Source organism: Danio aesculapii, chromosome 22, assembly GCF_903798145.1.
Source record: "Danio aesculapii chromosome 22, fDanAes4.1, whole genome shotgun sequence".
NCBI lineage: Eukaryota > Metazoa > Chordata > Actinopteri > Cypriniformes > Danionidae > Danio > Danio aesculapii.
The window spans coordinates 25,797,561-25,823,506 of record NC_079456.1 but is presented as its reverse complement, the minus strand read 5'-3'; the positions used below and the strand labels follow the sequence as shown (position 1 = coordinate 25,823,506).

Sequence of the window (25,946 nt, the reverse complement as noted above, 5' to 3'; positions counted from 1 at the left end):
TTCTGTGTCACGTTTTTATAGAATAGTTGGTACTATTGTTTTTTTTTTGTGTGTTCTTAATTTCATATCGGGATTTGAAGCAGACCTGGCCACATGCAGCCAACTATTTAAAGTCAGTGTACTTCCAGCTGAAACTGAATATTGATTTGGGGGTGGGGCTTTCTTTTTGCACATCATTCCGTTGTAGCAAACTAACAGTAAGAGGAGCGTGGTTACGAATATTATGATTGAAGCCGTCAAACTGACACCAACAGAAGGACAGTCACTCCATACACAGAAGCAACTGGTAAGTTTTTGATTGAAGATTACCAAATAAGGCAACATGGCGGATCTCTGTCAGCTTACACCAAGAAGGTCACTGGTTTGAGTCCCAGCTGGGCCAGTTGGGAGTTGCTGTGTGTTTGCATGTTCTCCGGGCGCTTTGGTTTCCACCCACAGTCCAAAGACATGCAGTATAAGTGAATTGGGTAAACTAAATTGACCGTAGTGTATAAGCGTGTGTTTTCTGAAGGGGCATCCACTGTGTAAAACATATACTGGAATAGTTATCCGCTGTGGATAAATAAGGGACTAAGCTGAAGGAAAATGAATGATTACAAAAACTAACTTTTTTTTTTGAGTGGATTAACCAGGGTATCCACAGAGTCTTAAACTTCAAAAACAAAATGTTAGGCCTTAAATAATTTTAAACAGGTCTTAGTTTTCCTCTGTCCAAGTAAAGCTACCCAATCAGGATGTCATCCATCCTATCACCAACAATTCATCTTGATAAAATCAGGGAAAGAAAACTAAAAACAATTACACAGTTCCTCATGGTAATAACAGAGCAATATTTCGCTTTACATTATCTTTCATTCATACTAAATGATTAACAGAAGTAAGGGGGAGTGGACATAATATTTATAAATGGGCATGAAACTTAAGGTTTTATAACAGAAATGCATTATACAGAAGTTATACTCAATCAATTTGGACCAAAAGCCTACAAATATTTGTTTTTGATTATTTATGTAATTGCCTCCACGATAAATATACTTTTAACACTGTTAAACTTGTCAATTTAAAAAAAGGAAGTCATATTATGTTGAAAATAGTGTATACAACTAGAGTCTTCTTGTTTTGACACATTAAAGTATGTTGCTAACAAATAATTACACTTTTTTTTTTTGTGGCTAACATTTTAACAATGTTTCCCAGAGATGGGTTGCGGCTGGAAGTGTATCCGCTACGTAAAACATGTGCTGGATGAATTGGCGGTTCATTCCACTGTGGCGACCTCTGATTAATAAAGGGACTAAACCAAAAAGAAAATGAATTTTAACAGACCAGTTTAACTAAAATGTAACTGATTAAAAAACTGGTTTTTGCATGTAATACAGCAAGTAAAAAATCATTAAGATTAAACCAAAAATATACTAAGGCATGTGAGTTTTTTTTTTTTTTTTTAAATCCATTTTCATGACAAGCGCCATTGTGAACTCAAAAACATTTAATTATATCCAAATTAATTGATTTCTAAATCTACTTAAAGTTATTGAAAAGTGTCATATTGGGATTTTGAAATAGAAAATTATGAAACTGAACCATAAAGAGCCCATGAATGTGACCATTAAAAAGTCAAATATCACAGAACAAACACATCTTGAAAAAACTTTACTGGACTTTTTTTTTTTTGTTGGTTTTATATCATCACTTTTTTTCTTTTCTTTTTTTTTTTTTTGCAAAGATCTGCCACAAAAAACAGACATCTCACATCCTAACAAAGACAGAGAAGCAGAAGACAAAAAAAAAATCTCTGCTCGTCCTGGGTGTGCATGAGAGAGAGTCTGAGTCCGGCTGGGCAAACAGTTCCTCAGGACGGCTGAATTCATCCAGCCAGCAGATCTCTCACACGATCATCCACCTTAATTAAGAGAGTCAGACTGCACTGCCTCAGTCAGGACCAGCTCTTTATGCCCCATCATGCACCTGTCATGACAGGTTGGCAATGTTAGCCAGGAAACGCTGCGCCCACCACTCCTCGAGATCAATCGGCACAAAATCTGAGGGAAATACAAGAGAGACTGGCTGAGTTTTTCAAAATCGCACCAAAATGTAAGATGTTTACATTACCAATCAAACGTTTGGGGTCAGTAGGATTTTGAAATGTTTTAAAATAAGCTTCTCCTGCTCACCAAGACTGCATTTAGTTCATCAAAAATAAAGTACAAATTGTGAAATGTTTTTGCACTATAAAAGAACAAAAGTAGATTATCATTTAATTTAATCATTTATTCCAGTGATTAATGATGAATTTTCAGCTTCATCACTCCAGTCTTCAGAGTCACATGATCCTTCAGAAATCACTCTAATATCAATTATTATTAATCATGGTAATAGTAATAAAAGCAATAATGACTGGAGTAATCATTTCATTTGAAAATACATACAGTATTAAATATTTAGTTAATAAATATTTTACAATTTCTTTTTTTTTTTTTTTAAATAATTATTTTTTAGGGGTTTTCAACTTTATTGATAGGACAGTGGAGATTAGAGACAGGAAAGTATGGGGAGAAGAGATAGGGGGAGGATCGGCAAAGGACCTCAACTGCTATGTGTCGACGCACTAACCACTAAGCTATTGGCACAGACAATATTTAACAATATTTGTACATTTAATAAATGCCGCCTTGATGAACAGAATCATTTTATTAAAAAAAAAACAACCCAAACTTTTGGCCGGTAGTGTATGCGAGATGTCTGTTAAATTGGTTTGAAATTTAGCTTAATGCCACCAAAATACTAGGACTGTTTAATCTGTTTCTAGTGTGGAGCAACATGAACATTCTTTATAATGCAGCTGTGTGACAATATATACAATACAAATACAGACCATTTGATCATTTCTCTGGATTAACCTGATTTATTAAATATAGGTTTGAATCAAATGTTAATATTAGCTTTATTAGCTTCTAATAATATTTCTTTATTAATGATGTTTTTATTTGTTCAGAAAAATCTATAAATATGATAATTAATAATTAGGGCTGGGCGATTTAACCTAAAATCTAAATCTCGATTAATTGAACATTTTAACTCGGTTATGATTAATGCACAGTTCTTTTATGTTTTCGTCCTTAAAGTTCACTGTCAGGTTTTGAACAGTAAATATGCTCACAGATTACAAGTGAGAGATTTCTGAATTATTTTAAAATAACTGAAGTAAACACACTGTCTATGATTATTTACTGAACATCAGCGCTGAACAACTGAAATTAAAACACACACAGCCTATAAATAACTCACTTTTTCCTTATAAAAAAAAGTAGAAATGAATAACTTGCACTTTTGGAGACTAAGTAAATTATTTTCAATGTTTGTCATATTAAAAGTATCTCTTCTAAATAAAATAACTCGTATATCCTGTAAATAATGTTATAAAGAATAAGGTAATTGATAAAAATCATCCTGAAAAAACTTATTTAAATTGATTCAATGTGTGCGTTCTGAATGTTGATTTTGATAAATCGCCCAGCCCAATTAATAATATTACCTGTTAATTTTATATGAACCTCTTAAATGTAAAACATTAGTAGTATGTTGTCTAAAAGTAAAGATGGTGCCATTATTTATGCAAAACTGGTGTTTTAACTGACACCATTTATATTTTAAATTGGTAACTAATATCATCGGTAGTTTACTTAATAAACAAAGTGCATTTCTCTCCTCAAACACCAAACTTAATTGACTTTTTAGGGCTTTATTTTTGCGTAAAATAGCACAAATGTGTCGTGAATAAATATTTGTATTCATTTTTTAGACAACATAAAAACCGTTGCTGTTATTTTTAACCACAACAAATACGACCAACTGTCATTTTCTGAAAAATGTCATTAAAAAAAAAATTTAATTTGGAGGAAATGTTAAAAGAAGAAAACCAATATGTGACCCTGGACCACAAAACCAGTCTTATGTTGAACAGGAATATTTAATCAATAGTCAAAAATACTATTGTTGTACCAGTCAAAATGATCAATTTTTCTTTAATAACAAAAAGCATTTGAATACTAAGTAAAGATCATGTTTATTGAAGACTTTTATTCTACTGTTAATATCTGAACTCAATTCCATATGAGTAATTTGCATGTCTAAGAAGTTCATTTGCACAATGTTAAAGGTGATTTCCTTAGATAATTATGTCTCCGTCAATTATATCCTCTCCTGTAACAAACCACAAAAGTAGACTTATGACTGATTTTGTGGTCTTGACTCACATATTTACTCAAACCCATATCTATCTAAAATCTAGTAAATCCGGAGAATTTTTAAGTGGTCTCTTGTTTTTTCCTGATAGTTGTATATGTACTGAACTTTTTTTAAAACTTGAATTGTCTTAATGACAAAGGAGGCTTTCATACGGGCTGAGAAAACAAGTCAGCAAAGTAGAGAGAGACTAGTTAAAGAGCGTAAATAGGACAGAAGTGTTGGACTGACTCTTCATGCCGGGATTGGGGTTTCTCTCCGCGTACTGAACCGGACCTTTCCCGTTCTCCGGCTGGGATCCTGCTTCCAGCTTCTGCTCCACCTCCTGCCAAGCTGCAACCCCAAAACAAAACGGGGGCAATATTAAAGTACATTATGTACACTCATCAAAAATCAAGAAACATTACAGAAAGCTTTAGATATGATGGAAAATGTACAATTTACAAGTGACCATGAAGACATTTGTTACCAAAAAAAGGTCAAATTAATTCTGTTCAATGAAAATTAATAGATAAATAAACATCTATATACATACTTTTATTATAAATTGCAGTAGATTTGAAAAGTATAGACCATTTCATTGTGGTGATGTCATTGGCCCATTAACATGTCCTGCTTGTTATAAAACTATTTCAGAACTGTAACAAGAGCCAACTTAATCATAACTGAATGTTAACACAGCTATCATGACATTATTTATCAATATGGGGCTCTTTTTGCATTCTCGGAAGCTCCTGAAATTAAAAATGTAAAACAGGAAATACATTGGGACCATTGCTTTTGTTTACATCCCTCAAAATGGTCAATATTTGGTAGGGATCATGGGCAGCATGTCCTAAGGTTATTTGAGAAGCTTTAACACAGTGCCACCTAGTGTTCCAGATTTAGAAGAAAACTAAAATTGTATGTAATATATATAGTTGAAGTTAGAATTGTTAGCATTATTAGCAATTATCAGAATTATATAGATGTATAGAATTATATAGAAACATTTTTTTTATTGATTGATTAAACAGGAGTACAGAATTATACATAACAGTATATTTAAATGAATCATGTACATGAAGTATTTTTTTCTGTAGCTTTGGTATTTCTCTGTATAGAAGTTAGAGAATCATAAAAAAATGTAGCTCAATGAAAAATAGTTTATAGTTTGGTACAGTAAGCATACACTTTTTGTGGATGTGGTACTTTCCAAATAAAATAAGATTTTTTGTTATTTTGTCAATTTCCAATAATCCAGAGAACATTAAAAAACTACATTTTATCAGACATAACTACTATCTTTGTAGCATCAAATCAATATATTAGAATGATTTCTGAAAGATCACGAGACGCTGAGATCACGAAAATTCAGCTTTGTCATTAAAATTCAGTCATTCTTTTATTTATTTTTTTTTCTTTCAATGCGTTATTGAAACGAGGTGGAGAAGTAAATGATTCATTCGTCATTTATCCAGAATCTGATTGACTAAAATCCTTTATTCAGAAAACAAAACAAAGTACTGGCACAATGTAAATAGTATATTAGTAGAAAAACATGTAGTATTTTCAACATTCATTCATTCACTTTCTTTTCAGCTTAGTCCCTTTATTAATCAGGGGTTGCCACAGCGGAATGAACCGCCAACTTATCCAGCATATGTTTTACGCACTGGATGCACTTCCAGCTGCAACCCAGTACTGGGAAACAACCAACTATACGGAGGAAACCCACGCGAACAGGGGGGAACATGCAAATTCCACAATGACAACTGACATAGCCGATGCTCAAACCAGCGACCTTCTTGCTGTAAGGCAACAGTGCTACCCACCGGACCACCCCTATTTTCAATATATACTATTATTTTTCATTATTATACGCAATATGTCAGTACCAGTGTTGGGGAAGTTACTTAAACTAATGTATTAGTTCATTTCTAATTACATAATTATAATTGCTTTGTCTAAAAAGAAACTCACTTGACTCAATACTTAAAATATATCAATCTCAATGCATAAACAATATAAATTAACATCTAAATATTCTTAATATTTAAATATTATGTATTAAAAACAAAAACTTTCCATATAATGACACCATATTTCATACATACCATATATTGACTTCATTTTCTTAATTGTTTTTCAAGCATGCACCATTGTCTTACAAACTGAATCAACTTTATTTGGAAATCGGGATATTATGCTAAATATTATATATAATACATAACAGCAACAATGAAAATAATACAATTACTGTTTTGTGAACAGATTTATACATTACTAAATATTTTATTTACAGTATTTAAGATACTAGTTCATTACTAGTAGAAAATAGAAAGAAAAGAAATCCCTTATTTTTCATTGGAACAGTCATTTACAGTAACTAGTATCTTTGTAAACAATTACACCCAACACTGCTAACAACATAATCCTAGAAGACCAACTTAAATCTAAATATACATGTGGGAAAAACCAGTAGGAAACAAAGACCAATTTCTGACCACTCTCTTTACACTCTCTGAAAACTGACCGCAAGATTGTACTTAATAATAATTTAAAATATAAATGCCCTAATTCTTGATTATGCCATAATATTAAGATTGAATCATTTAAATCAGTTCACAGCACAACCTGGAAGATTCAATTGTGAATCAGAATCATCATAACTTTTAATAGTCATCAGTCAGTGCACAAAAACACAGAACTAAATTAAGACATGTTCAATCCTAATTTCAATGTATCCAAAAATACTGCTTAGGAAAACACAATAAATGCAAAACTTCTAATTATCTAATCTAACTAATTAGCAGTTTAGAATTTAGAAAGAAGTTTAGAAATAGAAAAAAAGGACATCTTGCTGAAATGGCTTCTTTTACAATCCCTATTCTTACTAGAAGACTTTACTGAATACATTTTCATTTATTTATTCATTTATTTCATCTTAGTCACTTTATTAATCTGGGGTCGCCACAGCGGATTGAACCGCCAACTTATCCAACACATGTTTTACACAGCGAATGCTCTTTCAGCTGCAACCCATTACTGGGAAACATCCATATACACTCATAAACTACGGCCAGTTTAGTTTACCCAATTCACCTATAGTGCATGTCTTCAGACTGTGTGGAAAACTGGAGCACCCAGAGGAAACCCACACGGAGAACATGCAAACTCCACACAGAAATGCTAACTGACCCAGCCAAATCTCGAACCAGCGACCTTCTTGCTGTGAGGCGATTGTGCAACCCACTGCGCCACTGTGACGCCAACGTACATTTTATCAACTGCAAACATTAAACTTCAAATGAGTAGTATTTGATCGAATAGTTAAACTGTATTGCTTTTATCCAGAGTAAAGCTTGCTTTTATTCATTCTCTTTTCGGCTTAGTCTCTTTATTAATCTGGGGTCGCCACAGCGGAATGAACTGCCAACTTTTCCAGTACGTTTTTACGCATCGGATGCCCTTCCAGCTGCAACCAATCTCTGGGAAACATCCACACACACTCATTCACACTCATATTGAATTTAATTGCGTCGCCCGCAGCTTGCTTTTAAAACAGTGTTATCTATATAGTGATTGAATCATTGTTTTGAGTTGATTCTTGAATCAATGATTCATTCAAACCAGTTCACAACACAACCTGGATGATTCAGTTGTAAATCAGAATTGTAGTATTCTTCAGTCAATGAACAAAAACAGACAAACAATCTAAAAAACAAGTTCAGTCCTAATTCCAATGTATCACAAACACTGCTGTACTACCCTTTTGTTATGTTTAGGATGAAAACATCCACTAAATTCAACTGCTGTAAAATTTATATTGTTTTTCACATAAATCTGTTAAATCAACCTCAGTCCTGATCAAAACTACTAAATTGTTTAGAAAATTACAGGATTTTAACTCTTTAATTGCCAAATTCACAAATAATGTCACTGATTGGGTGAAAAAAAACACACACACACACACACACACACAAAATGACATTTTCATTATAATAATTAACTGTGGACTGGATTTTTTTAATCACAGTTTTGCATAAATGTGAACGATTAGTAACAACATTGGCTTTGATGCAATGTTAGATTTTCATTTTTTCTCCTTAATTCACTGTTGGTGGCTATTTTTGCCCCATTGTGAATTCCATTATAACCATGTTTGATGGTGCATAAATACACAGTCTTTGTTTTTGTTTACTCCATGTAGTTCTGAGAGCTGAGATGCATATTTAGATTTTCTCAGACACATCAAGGTAAGTGCGCAAAGGTCACTCTCACACACTCAGTCACACACATACACACACTTTAATTTGCTGTTATACTCCATATAAAATCCAGAAGCAAAGCTTTTTTTGCACAGGCCTATCTAAAGGATTAATAGTGCCAACTGATGATCAACAGGGAAACAGCAGGGAAAACCACCAACAATCAAAAATGCATGATTATATGCTGTCATGGTTTTGTAATCAAAAAAATTTGGTTATAATAAAAAAGTCAAAAGATGCCACCATTTGGTAAATTAAGGAGATTTTTTTTAAATAATCAAAAACAATGCACCAAAGGCAATGTTGTTTCACATGTCCAAGACTTTGATAAAAGATCAAAATAAATCCAGTCCACAATTACTTTTTATATGTAAAATAAATTATTTTGTGTGCTTTTTTCACACAAATCAGTAACATAATTTATAAACTTGGCAATTAAAAAGTTAAAATCCTGTAATTTTCTAAACAATTTAGTAATTTTAATTGGAAATGACAGCAGCACGGTGACAACAATAAATACAGAGACTTAAAACTTTTACTTTAACACATTTTTACCCAATAATGGGTTTTATTTCTGTATTGGTGATCGCGATCACGAACAGATCTTTTCAACCAGATCTCCTGGTTCGAAATCGAACTGAATCATTAAAGATCTGAACTTCTCATCACCACTGTGTATCTAACCTCAAAAGCAGCCTTGCACACAAATTTTACTTAAGGCTGCTGTGCTGTTGTGTTTGATATTGAGGATGGATAGATGGTAGTAGTAGTAGACAGTAGTGTTCATGTGTCCTCTGAATACATGTTTTAAAAAATGTTTGGTTGAGTTTTTAATTGAATCTGATGATTTTGAATCCTGCACCCAACAAATATCCTTATTTAGAAAAACAAATACACTAATACTGAAACTAATATGAACTAAACTAATGCCGAGTTCAGACTGCATGATTTTCAAAGTAGTCGTGTCACAGATGTTTTCACACTGCATGACTATCTGGGCTAGCGTTTTGTCGCTGCTTTGTTTACACTGCAAGATGGATGGGCGACAGGGGCTTTCACATTGCATGACTTTACAATAGGAAGAATCGCCGACAGCTTCGTCCAAACTACGTCTCACAGCCAAAAAAACACGTAGTATATCTTTTGTTATTAATTTCATAACGAGAAAGAAGCCTTTAGTGGGGTAGAAACTACATATTTGCTCACCTGTGTTTGAAGGGAATTAGCAATTTCTCCTCAACTTTCTTTTTTTGATCTGGTTGTGGTATTGCTCAGATGACACGTCAAACAGACACAGGTGCTCCTGCCAAATTTCCAATAGTTTTTCCTCCATTTCTTGGGTCCAAATAAACTCAAAATGAGCATTTTAAACTTCTCCCCCAGCTTCCCGCTGGCCTGCAGGTACACACACTAGTGGATGCCGCTCTCTCATTGGCTGTAGGCGATCGCTGACGTTAATTTCAGTCAAAACGCATTTCACACCGCATGATTTGAATCGCTGACCGCTCCAGATATTTAGCATGCCAAATATTTCACAGGCATCAGCGACTCATCGGCGATTCTCTCAGATCACATCTTTAATAGTTCACATTGTGTGATTGTTACTCTCGTTTGTCTGCGATTTCTCAAAACCTGTCGGCGAGTCAAAATCATGCTGTCTGAACTCGGCATAAAACTAAGCAATTTCAAAATATAAAAACCTTTAGAAGTAAATCTACTTCTAAAAACTAATTAAAATGAACTGACTTTCAAAACAAAAAGTCAAAAGTGAAATAAAAACTAAAACTAATGAAAAATCCTAAACTATTAATCAAAAACCCCAAAATATTAATGTGATGCACTAAGGCAGTTTAATTTAGTGGATGTTTTCATCCCAAACACAACAAAAGGGTAGTAAATTTGCCCAGAGTGTATCGTTGAGGTTTTTTTTTTTAAATGTCAAAACATTTTCTCAAAATATGTGCCAAAATAAGATTCATCACCAACAATCATTCAGCTAGCTAAAACACAGAAGTTATAGGCAAATTAAACTCGAAATCACCCCTGAGTGCATGAAAACATCCCCAACAGCTCATAAGGGTTAATAATAAATAAGTTTAGAACTTGAAAAACATGCTCTTCTTTCAGGACAAAATTTAACCCACCCTAAACCGGTTGTGAGATTTCACCGGATTATGCAACACTTTTCTACAGCTTGTAAAGTTGTTTTAGAAAACATTAAGCCTCAGACTAGCCTGCCGTTGTACAAAAGAGTCTAAAAGCTGCCCTTGAGGTGGCGTTGCATCAGCCTGCGGAGGAGGGGTCTGGCCTGTAGACAAACACCTCCTCTGCAAGATAACAATTGCCCTTCTTCACACAAACTCTGATGAACTGACCTCCCGAAGCACGTTAATGATACTCTGAACCCAAGTGATCCACATCTGCAGTTTAGTTTAGTTTAGTTTGCATGACCTCAAGACTCGCCAATCTGTGACACTTTTGAGTTGTGGAGCCTTGAATACTTGGAGTTCATTGAGGTCTCTAACCAGCCTCAAGGTCTTAATGGTCAAGGTAACCAGGATATTAAGAGCAGCGTTCTGGAAAATTAACTCACCCTCGTAAACAAACCGGACATTTTCCTCGTGAGCTGGTGTGAATCCTTCAGTAGTGCTGTCGGCTTTTGGAGAGGTGGATCTGTGGTACCGCTTCCCGTTCAGACGATGAAACACAATCTTGGGTGCTGGTGAACTGCACAAACAGTGGGAGATTGGAAGATATACAATAACATTGAGTGAGAGTAAATTAGAAATAATAGTATAGGTGTTAAGCTGTTAATTCTTTCATTTTCTTGATTCGTTCCATCTCAGTTTCTTCATTATTGTTTGGAATTACAGTTACTAATTATTTGGACATCCATTCACTTTCATATAAAGGGTAGGTCTCAAACTCAATTCCTAGAGGGCCGCAACTCTGCACATTTTTGCTCCATCCCTATTCAAACACAGTTGATCCAAATAATCGAGTGTTCAAAAGTGTCTTGAACACCTTGTTTAGTCAGATCAGCTGTGTTTGAATAGGGTTGGAGCAATTCCAGCCATGGGGACAAATCCTGAAATGCGCCTATCTACTTTTATTTTTATATATATATATATATATATATATATATATATACTATCTTCTATTTGACATTTTAAATGAATGCAATCTCTACATTTTAATTGATTAGTTTTCTTAAAATGAATTTACAATTATATATATATATATTCTTTGATTGCTAGACTGCTCCATGATGGATATTTTAATATTTTATTTGGTAATATTCTAATTATTACACAACATTACATTATTATAATATTATATTTGATTGTATACAAAATAATATTTAATTATGTTAAAATTGTATTTGTTTAACTGTCACCATAAAAAATATAGTAGAAAACAATGCTATATATAGTTCATAGGTATAATTTACACTTCTAGATATTTATTGGGGGTCCCCAAACTCCTGGGGCCCCAAGCGGTCACTTACCTCAATTATTGGTTAAATCCGCCCCTGGCTGTGGCTCTATAGAAATCGAGTTTGAGACCTATGACAAAGTGTGTGTTCTTTGAAGTATAAAACTATATATCTTAACAGGTTTGAAATGACTTGAAGCGAGAGTACATGCAAATTCTATCATTTCTCTTTTTAACCTTTGAGTTTCTTCTGTTGAAACCTGTAACCACTGACTTCCACTACGTTTTCCTGACAATATAAGCGAATGATTATACGTTTTTAGCTTTCCTTAAAACATCTTCCGTGTTTAAAGAAGAAGGAAACTCAAAAAGGTTTGGAATCGCTTGAGAGTGAGTAAATAGTGAGTAAATTTCCATTTTGGGGTGAACTGTCCCTTTAAATGAAAAGCCTATCACAATATTTCGGTGAACTGTCCCTTTAAGACCAAATACTTCCTTACACAACCTCGTTTCTATAGTGACGCGTTATAAAACCCATTTGTTAAACAAATTAACATAACCACCACCATCATCAATGAATCGCTGTTCGGTTATCAAACATTCAAATGACAGGACGCAGACGTGAACGCTTGTCGTAAAAATCGCAGCACATGGAGCTGCACAACGTCCTTGTGGGAATATAGGGGGTGTGACAAGCATGTGCTTGAATTATAATACCCCCAAAAGATCAAATATTAATCTCTATATACAGAAATGAGTACCGACAGAATCTTCGACACAGTCTTCAAACACGCCGACACTCCACGCGCTCTCGTTCACGCGCACGCGCTACTGTTGCAAGGTCACACGGCGCTGCAAAAACATGCGACTCTGGCAAAGGGGTAAAAACAGCACGTCCTGATTTATGAATGAGGCCACCTTGTTGTCCGTGGATACTTTTAAATGCCCTCTGCGTACAAACGAAACAAGGACGCTGGGGCACTTTAAAACGTGCAGTTAAATCATGTTTAAGTTTCCCCTCAGCGACCAAACTCACGTGAGGAGATCAATCAGGTACTAGATGTGTTACATTATATCACTCACTCTGATACAAGCCAGTGGCTCTGCTTCTGTTTCAGGTCGTTTCCTTTGCTCTCAATCTGTTGCGTAGGGCCTGAAAGAGAGAAGATATATGTGTTAATACATCTGCCAATATCTAGAAGTGGCTCGTTTTTTAAATATACTCCATAACAGCGTTAGGAATCAGCGATATTGCGTCGTCTGCATGCTGTTCCCATTCACCATACCTGTTCTGCGTTGTGTAACAAGTTTGCTGGGACCTCTGGTTATTGTGTACATCATGTGAGAGACGGTTTCTGGAGAACCCCTGCGGCACGATAGATCCACGCGAGGTCTACGGATCGGTCAGTGCGAATGTCACGATTAAATGCACGCCTGAAAACGTCACGCGATCCCCCTTTAAGACGGAGCTCTCTTGACGCAGCCACCGTGGAAATAAGCGGTGTCGATCCCGTCTGCAAATCTGCCGGTCAGACGCTTGCAGAGAGCATATGCGAGTGGACTTAAGCGCCCTTGTGTTTACTTACAGCAGACGTAAGGTCAGTCAAGGTTAAGAGCGTTTATTACCCTAATTACGCGCCGGGCTAATTCGCAGAGCGTCCGGTGTGTGTGTGTGTGGGATGCGTCTCTCCTGGGAAACTTTCAGAGTTCTGGTTCAGGCTGGACTCTACTGTAAATTCGGACGGTCAGTTCGCAACCTTCTTCCGTGACGTCACGACACGCCCCCCGCGACGTATAACTAGGGTCACCTTTCACCCACTCACCTTGTGGACACCATCAAACGGGCTGTGTGTGCAATCTAAACACGGTTTCATCATGCCGCTACAAACGCAACTGATAAACGTGTGTAAAAAACGAGATAAACCGCAGGCTGCGTGCATTTGCGTGGATAGGAGGCGCTTGAATGCACCACGTGGGAGGCATGCGTTGTGTAAAATCTAAACATCATTTTCTAAATGCCTTCAAACGTGCAACTGATTCAAGTGTACAGTAAAAACATCTCGCGATCAAGTAAATGGATTGCGTAAATGTGCGCAGCTGCGATGCGCCTGACGCACCACGTGGGAACTGGTCAGACTTGGTACACATTAATTAATACTGCTGAACTTTGCTGTGTGTGATAAACCAAATGGTTAATCCTACTAATCTGCGATGGAGGTACTAAAGTTGCACATTTATTTAATTACTTGTTTATATAAATCGAAAAAAAAGTGAGGAGAAACGTCTGAGGTAATGGTTACACAACTGTTATAGATAGTACAGCAGCCATTGAAAAGCAAATATATAGACAAGGTGGCTCTTGTTTGAGAATTTATTTGTTTTATTGTACAATAATTGCCCAAGAAAGCCGATAAACATGCCATTTTCAAGTAATCCTGAATTAGTATTTCTGTGTCCAACATAAGGTTGGCGTTTGGTAGCTGCCTGAGAACTGACCTCAAGACCACGTTTATTGCTTATATCATAAATATCTCGGTTCCCTTAAGGTAGATATAATTACAGACTTGCTGTTTTAAATGTAACCTGTTCGTTAGCTATTAATACCAAACATTTTAAATATGAAATAAACCTAATTAGCAAGAATTCATGTCATGAATGCGAAACAAGCCACAGGTTAGACTAAATATCTCAATAAATAATGCTCTATTTCCACACAAATCAAGTAGCAGAAAAGGAAAAGCAGGTTTAATGAATGAATTCCCTTCCCTTTTCTCCAAGTCGTTCTTTGATTGGCATTAAAAAGGAAACTGTATTTAAGAAAAAAGCAGGATTATATCTGAATAGTGATAAATTGGCTCACCTGAGTGGGTGTGTACAGTACATTCGAACACTGATATTTACATCTCCTGTATTGTAAAATTCACACAATGAAAGCACTTGGTTACCCTGTGAATTCAAGTCTCTACTGCATGCTAACTAAACAAACCTAAACAATTCAACACAGACATATACTTCTATCTTTTGAGTGAAGCAAGTTTAGTCATTGAATTATAAAAGGCTTAAACAAACATTGCACCATGTGGTGTTTCAGTAGTGAGGTTCGCAGTCCTCCACTAGGCTGTCAGTGATGTAGTTGATCTTCAGTAGTTGCTGGTAGTACTGCTTCTCTACTGCTGTATTCACCGTCCAGCCCACCACCTCTACCCCTCGGGCTGCCCAGTATTGCACATAGTCCCTGATGGAGAAAATTAATTAATTAAATAGTGAACATCAAAATGATTAATACACTCTTCCACACTGTAGATGGCACTGAGGAATGGATATAAACTATTGTTCCTACACAGAAGTGTAGGCAGGTTTACTTGTGCAGTTACAAAAAAAACACACTCTACTCTTTCTATGCACTTGCAACCCACAATATGATTTTTGATCCCCCGCCCCCCCTGTATATCTAAAGAATGATCCGGGAATGAAGTGTAAAACCAAATGGAAGTTTGTATTTTAGCTTTTCTGGTTATATCATGGGCAGCACGGTGGCGCAGTGGGTAGCACAATCGCCTCACAGCAAGAAAGTCACTGGTTCAAGCTCCGGGTGGGTCAGTTGAAATTTGTGTGGAGTTTGCATGTTCTCCCCGTGTTTGCGTGGGTTTCCTCCGGGTGCTTCAGTTTCCCCTACAGTCCAAAGACATGCGCTATTGGTGAATTGAATAAACTAAATTGGCCGTTGTGCATGTGTGTGAACGTAAGAGTGTGGGTGTTTCCCGGTGTTGGGTTGCACCTGGAAGGGCATCCGCTGCGTAAAACATATGCTGGATAAGTTGGCGGTTCATTCCACTGTGGCAACCCCAGATTAATAAAGGGACTAAGCCGAAAAGAAAATGAATGAATGGTTACATCATAGTTGTTTTCAGTGAATTTTTAGCTAAATACTTTAAATACATTGTGCACATTTTACGAAATATACATACATACATACAGTTGAAGTCAGAATTATTAAACCCCCTTGGATTTTTTTTTCTGTTTTTAAATATTTCCCAAATTATATTTAACAGAGCAGGGAAATTTTCACAGTATGTCTAATAATATTTTTTCTTCTGGAGAAAGTCTTATTTGTTTTATTTCAGCTAGAAAAAAAAGCAGGTTTTAATATTTTAAAAACCATTTAGGGTCAAAATTATTAGCCCCTTTAAGCGAACTTTTTTAACCTAATTAACCCAATTAAGCCTTTAAATGTCACTTTAAGCTGTATAGAAGTGTCTTGAAAGATATGTTAAATATTATTTACTGTCATCATGGCAAAGATAAAATAAATCAGTTATTAGAAGTGAGTTATTAAAACTATTATGTGGAGAAATGTGTTGAAAAATAACTGGTTCTAATAATTCAGGGGGGCTAATAATTCTGACTTCAACTGTACTTTTTTCTTTTGATGTTTGTATTTAGACTTCAAAATTCTTAAGAAATATTCTGCAGTACTTGATTTTAAAATTAACAAAAGCACCCAGCTCCAGCACCAAATAATGTAATCATACTAAAAACTAGATTTAGGGTGACAGACATCATGTCAGATCTATTTCTATTATTCTGACTTAAGAAAAATCATATTTTATCCCATATTTCACTTTTCCATTTCATTCTTCATTGCTGATCATCAAGGTTGGGCAAAAATCCTAGCGCACAATTTTCATCTCTACTTCAAACCAGCGTCATCGATAGACTAAAAAAAATCAGTTCTTCTGACCATTTTCTTCTGTGTTTGGAGTCCTTTTCTCTAGACGCCAGTTTGATGGTTTTAGCAACAATATTCGTAACCACACCCCTCTACCGTTAGTTTGCTACATTATGTTCAAAAAGAAAGCCCCGCCCCCTACTCAGTATTTAATTTCAGTCAGAAGTACATCAACATACTGAAATAGAATTATCAGCAACTTCCGATTCACACAGACTTTAAGACTAGCAATGTGTGCTAGCAAAATAAACATCTTGATTTCATGCAGTTTATTTACCTCAGGGATGTCGTTTTCCAAAACTCATTAATTCAACCAACTTTCTAACCCCAAGTATGAACAAAAATGTCATTTCTGACAGCACTAACAACCTCTAAAGTTCCACTATTAGGCCTTAATAATGGACTCTGAGAATAGAAGTGTTGCAGTTTATGTAGCAGTGGTCATTTCAGCAGTTATATACAGTTGAAGTCAGAATTATTAGCCAACTGCATATTTTTTCCCCAAAAAGATGATTTTTTTTCAACATTTCTAAACATAGTAGTTTTAATAAGGGCGACGCAGTGCATGTTCTCCCTGCGTTCGCGTGAGTTTCCTCCGGGTGCTCCGGTTTCCCCCACAGTCCAAAACATGCGGGACAGGTGAATTGGGTAGACTGAATTGTCCGTAGTGTATGAGTGTGAATGAGTGTGTGTGGATGTTTCCCTGAGATGGGTTGCGGCTGGAAGGGCATCTGCTGCGTAAAACAAATGCTGGATAAATTGGCGGTTCATTCCGCTGTGGTGACCCCAGATTAATAAAGGGACTAAGCCGACAAGAAATTGAATGAATAGTTTTAATAACTAATTTCTAATAATCTTTGCCATGATGACAGTAAATAATATTTGACTAGATATTTTTCAAGACACTTCTATACAGCTTAAAGTGACATTTAATTAATTAGGCAAGTTATTGTATAACGATGGTTTGTTCTGTAGACAGACGGAAAAAAATTGCTTAAAGGGGCTAATAATATTGACCTTAAAATGGTTTATAAAAAATTTAAAACTGCTTTTATTCTAGCTGAAATAAAACAAATAAGAAGAAAAAAAATATATATATATATTATCAGACATACTGTAAAAATTTCCTTGCTCTGTTAAACACCATTTGGGAAATATTCAAAAAAGAAAAGAAAATTAAAAGGGGGGCTAATAATTCTGACTTCAACTGTATATAGTCATCGCTTCTCTGTGACAGACAATATATTTAATGCACAGTTTATTTTAGGACTTGTGGTAGGAGATCTTACAGTAATGTAATTCACATAATGACATGGCTTGACAATTATAACGTTAATGATACGGTGACTCACGGCGAGATGAAGTTCTTCTGCACCAGGAAGGCAGAGACTCCACACAGGTTCCACAGCAGGTGATGATGAGCCCAGTCCAGAAGCACGTCTAACACCTGCATCCAGTGCTGTTTCCATGCAGGAGAGAAGCGCGGCGTACCGTCGCCAAAACGGCTGAGACTCCACGGCCGATGGGTCAGTGCGGTCAACACATCCGGATCCGCCTGCCGCATCTGGAGAAGAGGTAAGCAGATGATTTTCATATTATCTGCATTATTGATTTTAAAAAAAAGCATTGCTGGTTCAGATTACATGATATTAATCTAATATTAGTCTGTTCTGTTTGATGTAGGGCAGTGGTCATCTTGATTACAGGTATTGCACCTCCTCTGCTGCATAGAGTTTTGCACATTTCTCTTATTTAACACACTGATTTACATAACCAGCTCAATAGAAAAAGGCTTCCTACACAGTGTTCCTAAACCTTTCATTCACTTTGGAAAGTTCATTCATGGTTTACACCATTTACATGAACGCCACTGCATGCAGCATCTTCTTCACACAAAGTTGACACGTACTAAAGAGGTGTGACATAATATATCCCCTGTAAATATGCCATTCTAATGAATCGTTTAGACTCCCTTCCAGCTGGAATCATGGCAGAATATCATGTGGAGTTCACTTCGCAGGGCACTTATGCTTAAATTAGAACAAACGTCTGAAGTAAAAAGAGAAACATAAAATGTGTTGAGAAAATCTGATATAGGGTGTTGCGATGTGACGTCTGAGTTGTCTGATAATGCACAGATGTTTACATTAGGGATGCAGCGAAATTCTGGGCCAAATCCGAAAATTCTGGATGCACCAAAAATGCTATATAATTATTCCTGAATTATTTTACTAAATAGTAAAAGTAATTTTGTGAGACTTTTTAAATTTAACTCAACTTAAATTCTACGGATATTAAAAAACACAAGCCAATAAATACCTTGAGTAAAGGTTTATTTTGAGTGAACTAGGCGAGAGATGTCATTTTACCAGTGTTGCCTTGACAGCACAGTATTGCAAGCAGCAAGAACAAGCATGCTACATAGAAATGTCCTGTCAGCACATTATTGAAGCTGACTTTGCTTTTCAGGTGAGCTTGTGTGGTTCATGCATAGATGTTCATGTGTACATGAGCAGAATATCCAGAGTGGAATATTAAGCTATTTTGAACTTTGAATAAACATGTGCAATTTAGGCCCCATTTACACTAATACGTTTAAGTTTTAGAACGGCGTTTTAGAATAAAAACGGTCTGTGTCAACACTGGCATTTCACCTGCCATTTCTGAAAAGATATCAGTCGACACTACATGCTAAATGCACATCACGTGACCACACACACACACACTCTGGCATGAGCTGCAGCGTATGCGGACGTCTAAACCCCAGGCAGTCAGCGGGTGCTTTTGAGCACACCTCCCCAGGTGAGAGCAGCACACATCAAACAGTTCATCAGGGATTTACCGCTGGATCTTATCTCACTATATTTGTTAAACGTGATAATTCATTCACCTTGTCTATATGTAACAACTCTTTGGTCTTTTGAATCTCTTGTTCTCAAGTAATGTGTTTTGGCTGAGCGCAAAGATAAGTTAATATATTAATTAATGTAACAGCGTACACTCATTCTGCACATTTGACTGATTGCTTGCCTTTATTTTCTATGTTGTATAAACTTGAAAGTGAGACAGCTTAGTCAGGGTGATGCGAATGATGTTATAAAGTACACTGTTCCCTTTGAAGATTTACCCGATGTGTCCTCGGGAGTTTGTTTTCCATATATAACTTGCACAGTCTGAATTTATAAGGAAAAGGATGCAAGACTGAACTTTGAGTACTTAATATTGAGAACAAGCCCCAATCTGCAGCCACGTCTCCGTTTTCAGATGTCTCAGTTTTCCTCCATCCACACTGACACAGAGCAGCAGCGTTTTTAAAACCAAATTGGCCTCTTCAACGTTTTCAAAATGGTTTGTTTCCGGCACTCGAAAATTCTGGGGTAGTGTCGACGGAAGGTGTAGCAAAACTTATGTGTTTTAAAACTAAAACGTATTAGTGTAATTACTAATTACTTTTAGAATGAAAACGCGTCCACACTGGCGTTTCACCTAGCATTTCTGAACAACTCTGGGTCTACATTACACCGCTGAAAATGCACATCACGTGACCACACACACACACACACACTCTGGCATGCACTGAAGCGTGCTTTGAGCACATCTACCCATATGAGAGCTGTGCAAGTCAGACTGTTCATCATGGATCTACCGCTGAATCTAATCTCACTATATTTGTTAAACATGATATTTAATTCATCTTCTTGTCTATATCTAACGACATATTCCCCGACTTTAGTCTTTTGAAACTATTACTTGTTCTGCGGTCTCGTGTTTTGGCTGAGTGCAGAGATGAGTTAGGTTAATATATTAATTAATGTAACCACGTACACTGATTCTGCATGTTTGACTGATTGCTTGCCTTTATTTCCTATATTGTCTAAACTTATTGTGCGTTATACTTTTATAATGGCCATTATTGAGTATTAAAACTGATATTAAATGAAAGAGACAGTATGAATGAAAATTAAAGGAGGCAGTAATGTTATAGGTCCTGTTTGTTATAAATATGCATAAAGATGACAGTCATATAAATATGTAGCTACATGATGCCTCAACATTTTTGGTGTCTGTTGATAAGTTGATAATATCAAAATAAAAAAGTTAGTTTTTTCCTATCAAACTTGCGGAGTCTGAACTTACAAGAAAAGGATGCAGGACTGAACTGTGTGTAGGCTACTTAATATTGTGGAAAAGCCCTAATCAGAGAGGCAAATGTCTACAGCCACGCCTCCATTTTCAGATGTCTCCGTTTTCCCCCATCCACAAAAACACGGAGCAGCAGCGACCTCTTCAGTGTTTCTAAAACACTTGGCGCTCAAAAAATTCGGCATAGTGCGGATGGATGGCCTAACCATATCAAAATTTATGCGTTTGAAAACGAAAACGTATTAGTGTAAACAGGGCCTTAGTCGACAGTGTGCTCTGCTGCTTTTGACTTTGATCTGCACAGCAAAAAAACACACTTGTGGCACAAGCCATTGAAATGAATGGGTTTCATAGCACAATACTTTCCAAATCTAGTCTAAAAGCAGCTTCACACTGTGCAGTGACTGCAGCTGGAGGGCAGTTTCTGGGCAGTGTGGCGCAGCATATCCTTTTTTTCAGCTTATATTTTGTAAAGTTTACTTCTTTCACCTGAAAAATTTTAAAATGCCACTTTCAGATTAATCATTTTTTGGCAGCAGAAAATTTGGTGCATACCAAGTTGATATTTTGTGGTCCTTCACAACAGTTCTAACACATTTTTAAAAAGGGAAGCAACACGTATTGACATATTCCACAGATATATGAATCCAAATCACACAATTCACCACACTGAAATATTGTGTAGTCTGAACCCAGCATGTCAAGAAATTACATATACAGTTAAAATCAGAATTATTAGCCCCCATTTGAATTCTTGTTTTTGTTTAAATATTTCCCAAATGTTAAACAGAGCAAGAAGATTTTTACAGTGTGTCTGATAATATTATTTCTTCTAGAGAAAGTCTTATTTGTTTTATTTCAGCTAGAATAAAAGCAGCTTTTAATTTTTAAAAAAACTATTTTTAAGGTCAAAATTATTAGCCCCTGTAAGCTATATATTTTTTCGATAGTCTACAGAACAAACCATCATTATACAATAACTTACCTAATTACCCTAACCCGCCTAGTTAACCCTTTAAATTTCACTTTAAGCTGTATTGAAGTGTCTTGAAAAATATCTAATCAAATATTATTTACTGTCATCATGGCAACGATAAAATAAATCAGTTGTTAGAAATGAGTTATTAAAACGATTATGTTTAGAAATGCGTTGAAAAAAAAATTCTCTCTGTTAAACAGAAATTGGGGGGGAAATAAACAGGGAGGCTAATAATTCTGACTTCAACTGTATATGTTATCCTGAGGCGACACAATGGCTCAGCGGTTAGCACTGTCGCCTCACAGCAAGAAGGTCGCTGGTTTGAGTCCCGGCTAGGTCAGTTGGCATTTCTGTGTGGAGTTTGCATGTTCTCCACATGTTGGCGTGGTTTTCCTCCAGGTTCTCTGGTTTCCCCCACAAGTCCAAATGCATGCACTATAGGTGAATTGAATTGGTCATCGTGTATGTGTGTGAATGAGAGTGTATGGATGTATCCTGGCACTGAGTTGCAGCTGGAAGGGCATCCACTGCTTAAAACATATGCTGGATAAGTTGGCGGTTCATTCCGCTGTGGTGACCCCATGATGAATAAAGGGACTGAGCCAATAAGAAAATCAATGAATGATTGTTACCCTGTAGATGACTTTGGGCTCAAATGAGCAGACGATGCTTGTGTTGTAGAGCACTGGATATTTCCGAAATAACTCTTTTAGAGCTGCAGCTGCCTATAAAAGAAAACAGACAACATGCATGACTGGATAATCATTCTGGTCTGCTGATGTAAGAATCATTAAATCAACAGACTACTTTCATTAGTAAAGATATCTGTGGATGCAAAGAAATGACGGACTCATGCAGAGCAAAGATAGTTGTGACAGTACCTCATCTGGATGACCTTTAACGTCAAAATAGATGGTCAACTGGTGCTTAATGCATTCCTCTACTGCCTCCTGCAGCGTCGGGACCTTCTCGCCTCGGAAACGGTCACTATTTGACAACAAACACAAGCATACCACCTGCTGTCTTTAACCTGGTCATGCTCGGTTTATGAAATAAGACTGCCTTCAGTTCTGACCTGAATCTGTGTTTGGCGGCTGCGTCGAGTTTACGCAGTTCAGAGAAGAGCAGCTTGTTCAGTGGTCCTGAGCCGTTTGTGGTTCGGTCCACAGTTTCGTCATGCATAAGTATGGGAACCCCATCAGCTGTAAACTCCAGGTCCAGCTCCACACCCGTGGCTCCATTCTCACTCGCCTTTCATTTAGAAATGAGTGTTACTATTTTTTTTTCTTTTATTGTGAATATGTACAAACTTAGAACAAGAATAGACATCTCACAACAATTATTAACAAATAAAACAAAATAAAAATGAGAGAAATTATATTAGCTATACAATCAAAGTATAAACAGATGCCAGAGGTAAAATAAATAAATAGGTAAGATAATAATAATAATAAAAGATTTAATTAATCAAATGGAATTTACATATAGCTTCATATGTTTTTAGCTTTTCTGTTTCTAATGTTACACAGTGTAGTGCCATAATGTTTAATCTCCTTTATAAAATGTTCACAATTTGGCTTAGCTTTGGCCAGTTGTTGACATGAATATGATATTTTCCTAGTAATATTCTAAGTTATATAAATAAGTTGTACTCTATAAATAAATTCCATCTTGTACTAAAGCAAACATGACATGATATAATCCAATTTGTATTAGTGTACCAAATGTCCTTGAAATAAAGTTAGACACATCAATCCACAATAATTGAGTCTACACATTAAAAAAACAAATGAGTAACAGATTATTTAACAATAACACAAAAATCGCAAGAGTTTTCTCTGTCCACTTCAAATCATTCAAATAACTCTTTTACAAGATAAATTCTGTGTAAAATGTTACAAGATACCCGTCTTTATTACTTATAAAAACTGTTTTTGTTAGTAATCATACTTTTTTCTACTAAATGTTTCCAAATTTAGATGACCAGGAGACTGTTTAACATGTTATTTGATTCTTTTTAATACATTTCTAATATATCTATTACTACATTTATCTTTAAGAATGTTAAGGTCACCATTAAGTATAACATCACTTGTCTTTGGCTGTTGGTCCACATTGTATACAGAATTACGCAACAGTGATACGACTTCACTTGGTATTGCATCAAAAATAAAAGCATAGTCTTTTTACAGGAACTTTACATTTTTAAGGAATTATAAGTATCACAAAAGCAATCCATGATCATCAAGTAATTGACCGACTGTAAATATTCTATTGTCATACCATGATTGAATAAATACTTCCTTTTGTACAACATATCTCTATTATTCTACAGAAAATACTGATGTAGTGTAAAATTATGTTTATAGACCAACTGCCAAGCCAGCAATGCCTGCTTATGAAAACTTTTTTTAAAAGGCCAATTTAATTGTGATTTTACTAATAGAGAAATGACATTTTAAAAGAAAACGAATGCCACCCAAAGAGTTAAGTATACAATTAGGAAAGATATGCCACAAAGTTTCTTTATTTTTTAATATAATCAATCTCTCATTAACCATATATTATATCTGTTTTTTAATTTTCAATGGTGGGCTTAAAATGTAATTCATTTCTTTGTTTCAAATCTTTACATATTATTACACTAAGGTCTTTAATTGAAGTTAAATGGGTGTTATTATGAGAGGAACAAACTAGTGGTTGAAATGGTTTCATTATGTTTAATATGAGAAGTGTTCTGTTGAGGTTTAAGAGCATGTGATGGTTCATGTATTACGTACTCTAAAAATTAAACGAAAGCAGACATTTATTATACATTAAATATAAAGTTAAAGAATAAACGAATGCCCCAGAATCACATTCAATTGGTGAATAATTGATTTATCTGATTGGGTAGGTGACCATTTAGAGAAACATAGTTTTTAAGTTGAGTAAACAATAGAGAACTGTATGAAACGATGGAATCTGTATGACATTAAAAGGTCATTTCAATTTTCTTTTTTTACCTTACAACTTTGTTTTTCGCGCTCTGACTTATTGCCCCCAGAATTTACACCTTTTGTTTACATCCTACATCCCCCCTCCTCTACAACTCTGTCTGAAATATACTATATCTGGCATTTTAAAATAGTAAACATTGCCTTTAAATCCATTACACGCCACATTGATGTGCTCACCGCTCTTATAGCAGCTATAGTGTTCTCCGGGGCGTCGTGTCCTCCACCGCGGTGCGCCACCGCCGACACGCCGCTTTCAGGCACTCTGGAGGCGGGCCGCAGCACCTGTCTGGCCCGACTGGAAGGAACTTGAGGGAACCGGAACATCACCAGAAACAGGTAGAGAGAGGCCGCGAGCACCGTGGGCCACACAGCGCTCCTAGTTCCCACCAGAACCACGACGAAGACAGTAGAAAACAGTACGAGTCCATCTCCCAACTGAAGCATGATGAGAAAATGATCCTACAAACCCAAAACAAGCGCTATTTCTGCACCAAATCAATCAACATGTAGGATCAGCGCTGCTCAAGATGCTGTCAGATGAAATCCGCATTGCGAGTGTCCTCAAACTGTTGTGTTCGGTCTTGGGTCATTCATTGCTACACGTCTGTCAACATATCGCTTGCATGAATGAACTGCCATTAAAGTGTATTAATGACATAACGAACACATTGCGAAATTGCCCCCGTGACTCGATTGATTTGCTGACTTCATCACGATTGAGAGTGTTAATTAACATCCTAAAGCATTACTAGTGAGTGTCGTATCGTGCTAATAACTTGTTTTGTCTGCTTGAGAAACAATTAAAGCATAATATCTCAAATATTTTAACTATCTGGTGCGACGCTTTGATGGACAGTTTCTGCAATATAACAAAAATTAAAGTCCTTTAACTTCATGAAGGACATTTGGTTGAAAGAAATGAAAAATAATGAAATAAGATAAAAACTAAAAAGACGATCATTATTAGCTATTTTATTTGTTACAAAATTATTTTCACCTGACGTGTTAATTTATATAAGTTTTATAGTCATCACGGAAGTACTTTTATTTTGAAGTGTGCCCGGCTTTTTATCAAGTCCAGCTTCACAGCCTTGGGGTACTAGTGGGGAACTGCTTCATTTTTATTTTTATTTGCAGTTCTTTTTTTTGTTTGCAATTTCATTTTT

The 25,946-nt window shown here is 35.9% G+C and overlaps 2 protein-coding genes across 2 annotated transcripts; both read right to left on the bottom strand.

The window, feature by feature from the left end:
* Positions 1-1,661: 1,661 nt before the first annotated feature.
* mcrip2 (MAPK regulated corepressor interacting protein 2) lies at positions 1,662-13,845 on the bottom strand. The gene is made up of 5 exons (XM_056448363.1): positions 13,217-13,845; positions 13,014-13,083; positions 11,089-11,222; positions 4,477-4,578; positions 1,662-2,042 (listed from the first exon to the last, which is right to left on the bottom strand). Exons 1-5 carry the CDS (start codon positions 13,269-13,271, stop codon positions 1,972-1,974), a joined length of 432 nt encoding a protein of 143 aa, XP_056304338.1. The 5' UTR covers positions 13,272-13,845; the 3' UTR covers positions 1,662-1,971.
* A 442-nt stretch (positions 13,846-14,287) lies between these two features.
* gde1 (glycerophosphodiester phosphodiesterase 1) lies at positions 14,288-25,637 on the bottom strand. Its single transcript, XM_056448330.1, has 6 exons — positions 24,958-25,637; positions 22,857-23,032; positions 22,663-22,768; positions 22,414-22,506; positions 18,012-18,223; positions 14,288-15,165 (listed from the first exon to the last, which is right to left on the bottom strand). The coding sequence occupies exons 1-6, from the start codon at positions 25,222-25,224 to the stop codon at positions 15,018-15,020; spliced, it is 1,002 nt and encodes a 333-aa protein (XP_056304305.1). The 5' UTR covers positions 25,225-25,637; the 3' UTR covers positions 14,288-15,017.
* Positions 25,638-25,946: the final 309 nt, after the last annotated feature.

What these genes read in the sequence shown, in the direction of transcription:
- mcrip2 (XM_056448363.1), bottom strand. Translation starts at nt 13,271, where the DNA reads ATGATGTACACAATAACCAGAGGTCCCAGCAAACTTGTTACACAACGC. An exon ending in TGTTACACAACGCAGAACAG is followed by an intron (nt 13,084 to 13,216) that starts GTATGGTGAATG and finishes TCTCTCTTTCAG; the next exon opens with GCCCTACGCAACAGATTGAG. An exon ending in AGCCACTGGCTTGTATCAGA is followed by an intron (nt 11,223 to 13,013) that starts GTGAGTGATATA and finishes CTGTTTGTGCAG; the next exon opens with TTCACCAGCACCCAAGATTG.
- gde1 (XM_056448330.1), bottom strand. Translation starts at nt 25,224, where the DNA reads ATGCTTCAGTTGGGAGATGGACTCGTACTGTTTTCTACTGTCTTCGTC. An exon ending in CTATAGCTGCTATAAGAGCG is followed by an intron (nt 23,033 to 24,957) that starts GTGAGCACATCA and finishes TCTAAATGAAAG; the next exon opens with GCGAGTGAGAATGGAGCCAC. An exon ending in GCCGCCAAACACAGATTCAG is followed by an intron (nt 22,769 to 22,856) that starts GTCAGAACTGAA and finishes GTTGTCAAATAG; the next exon opens with TGACCGTTTCCGAGGCGAGA.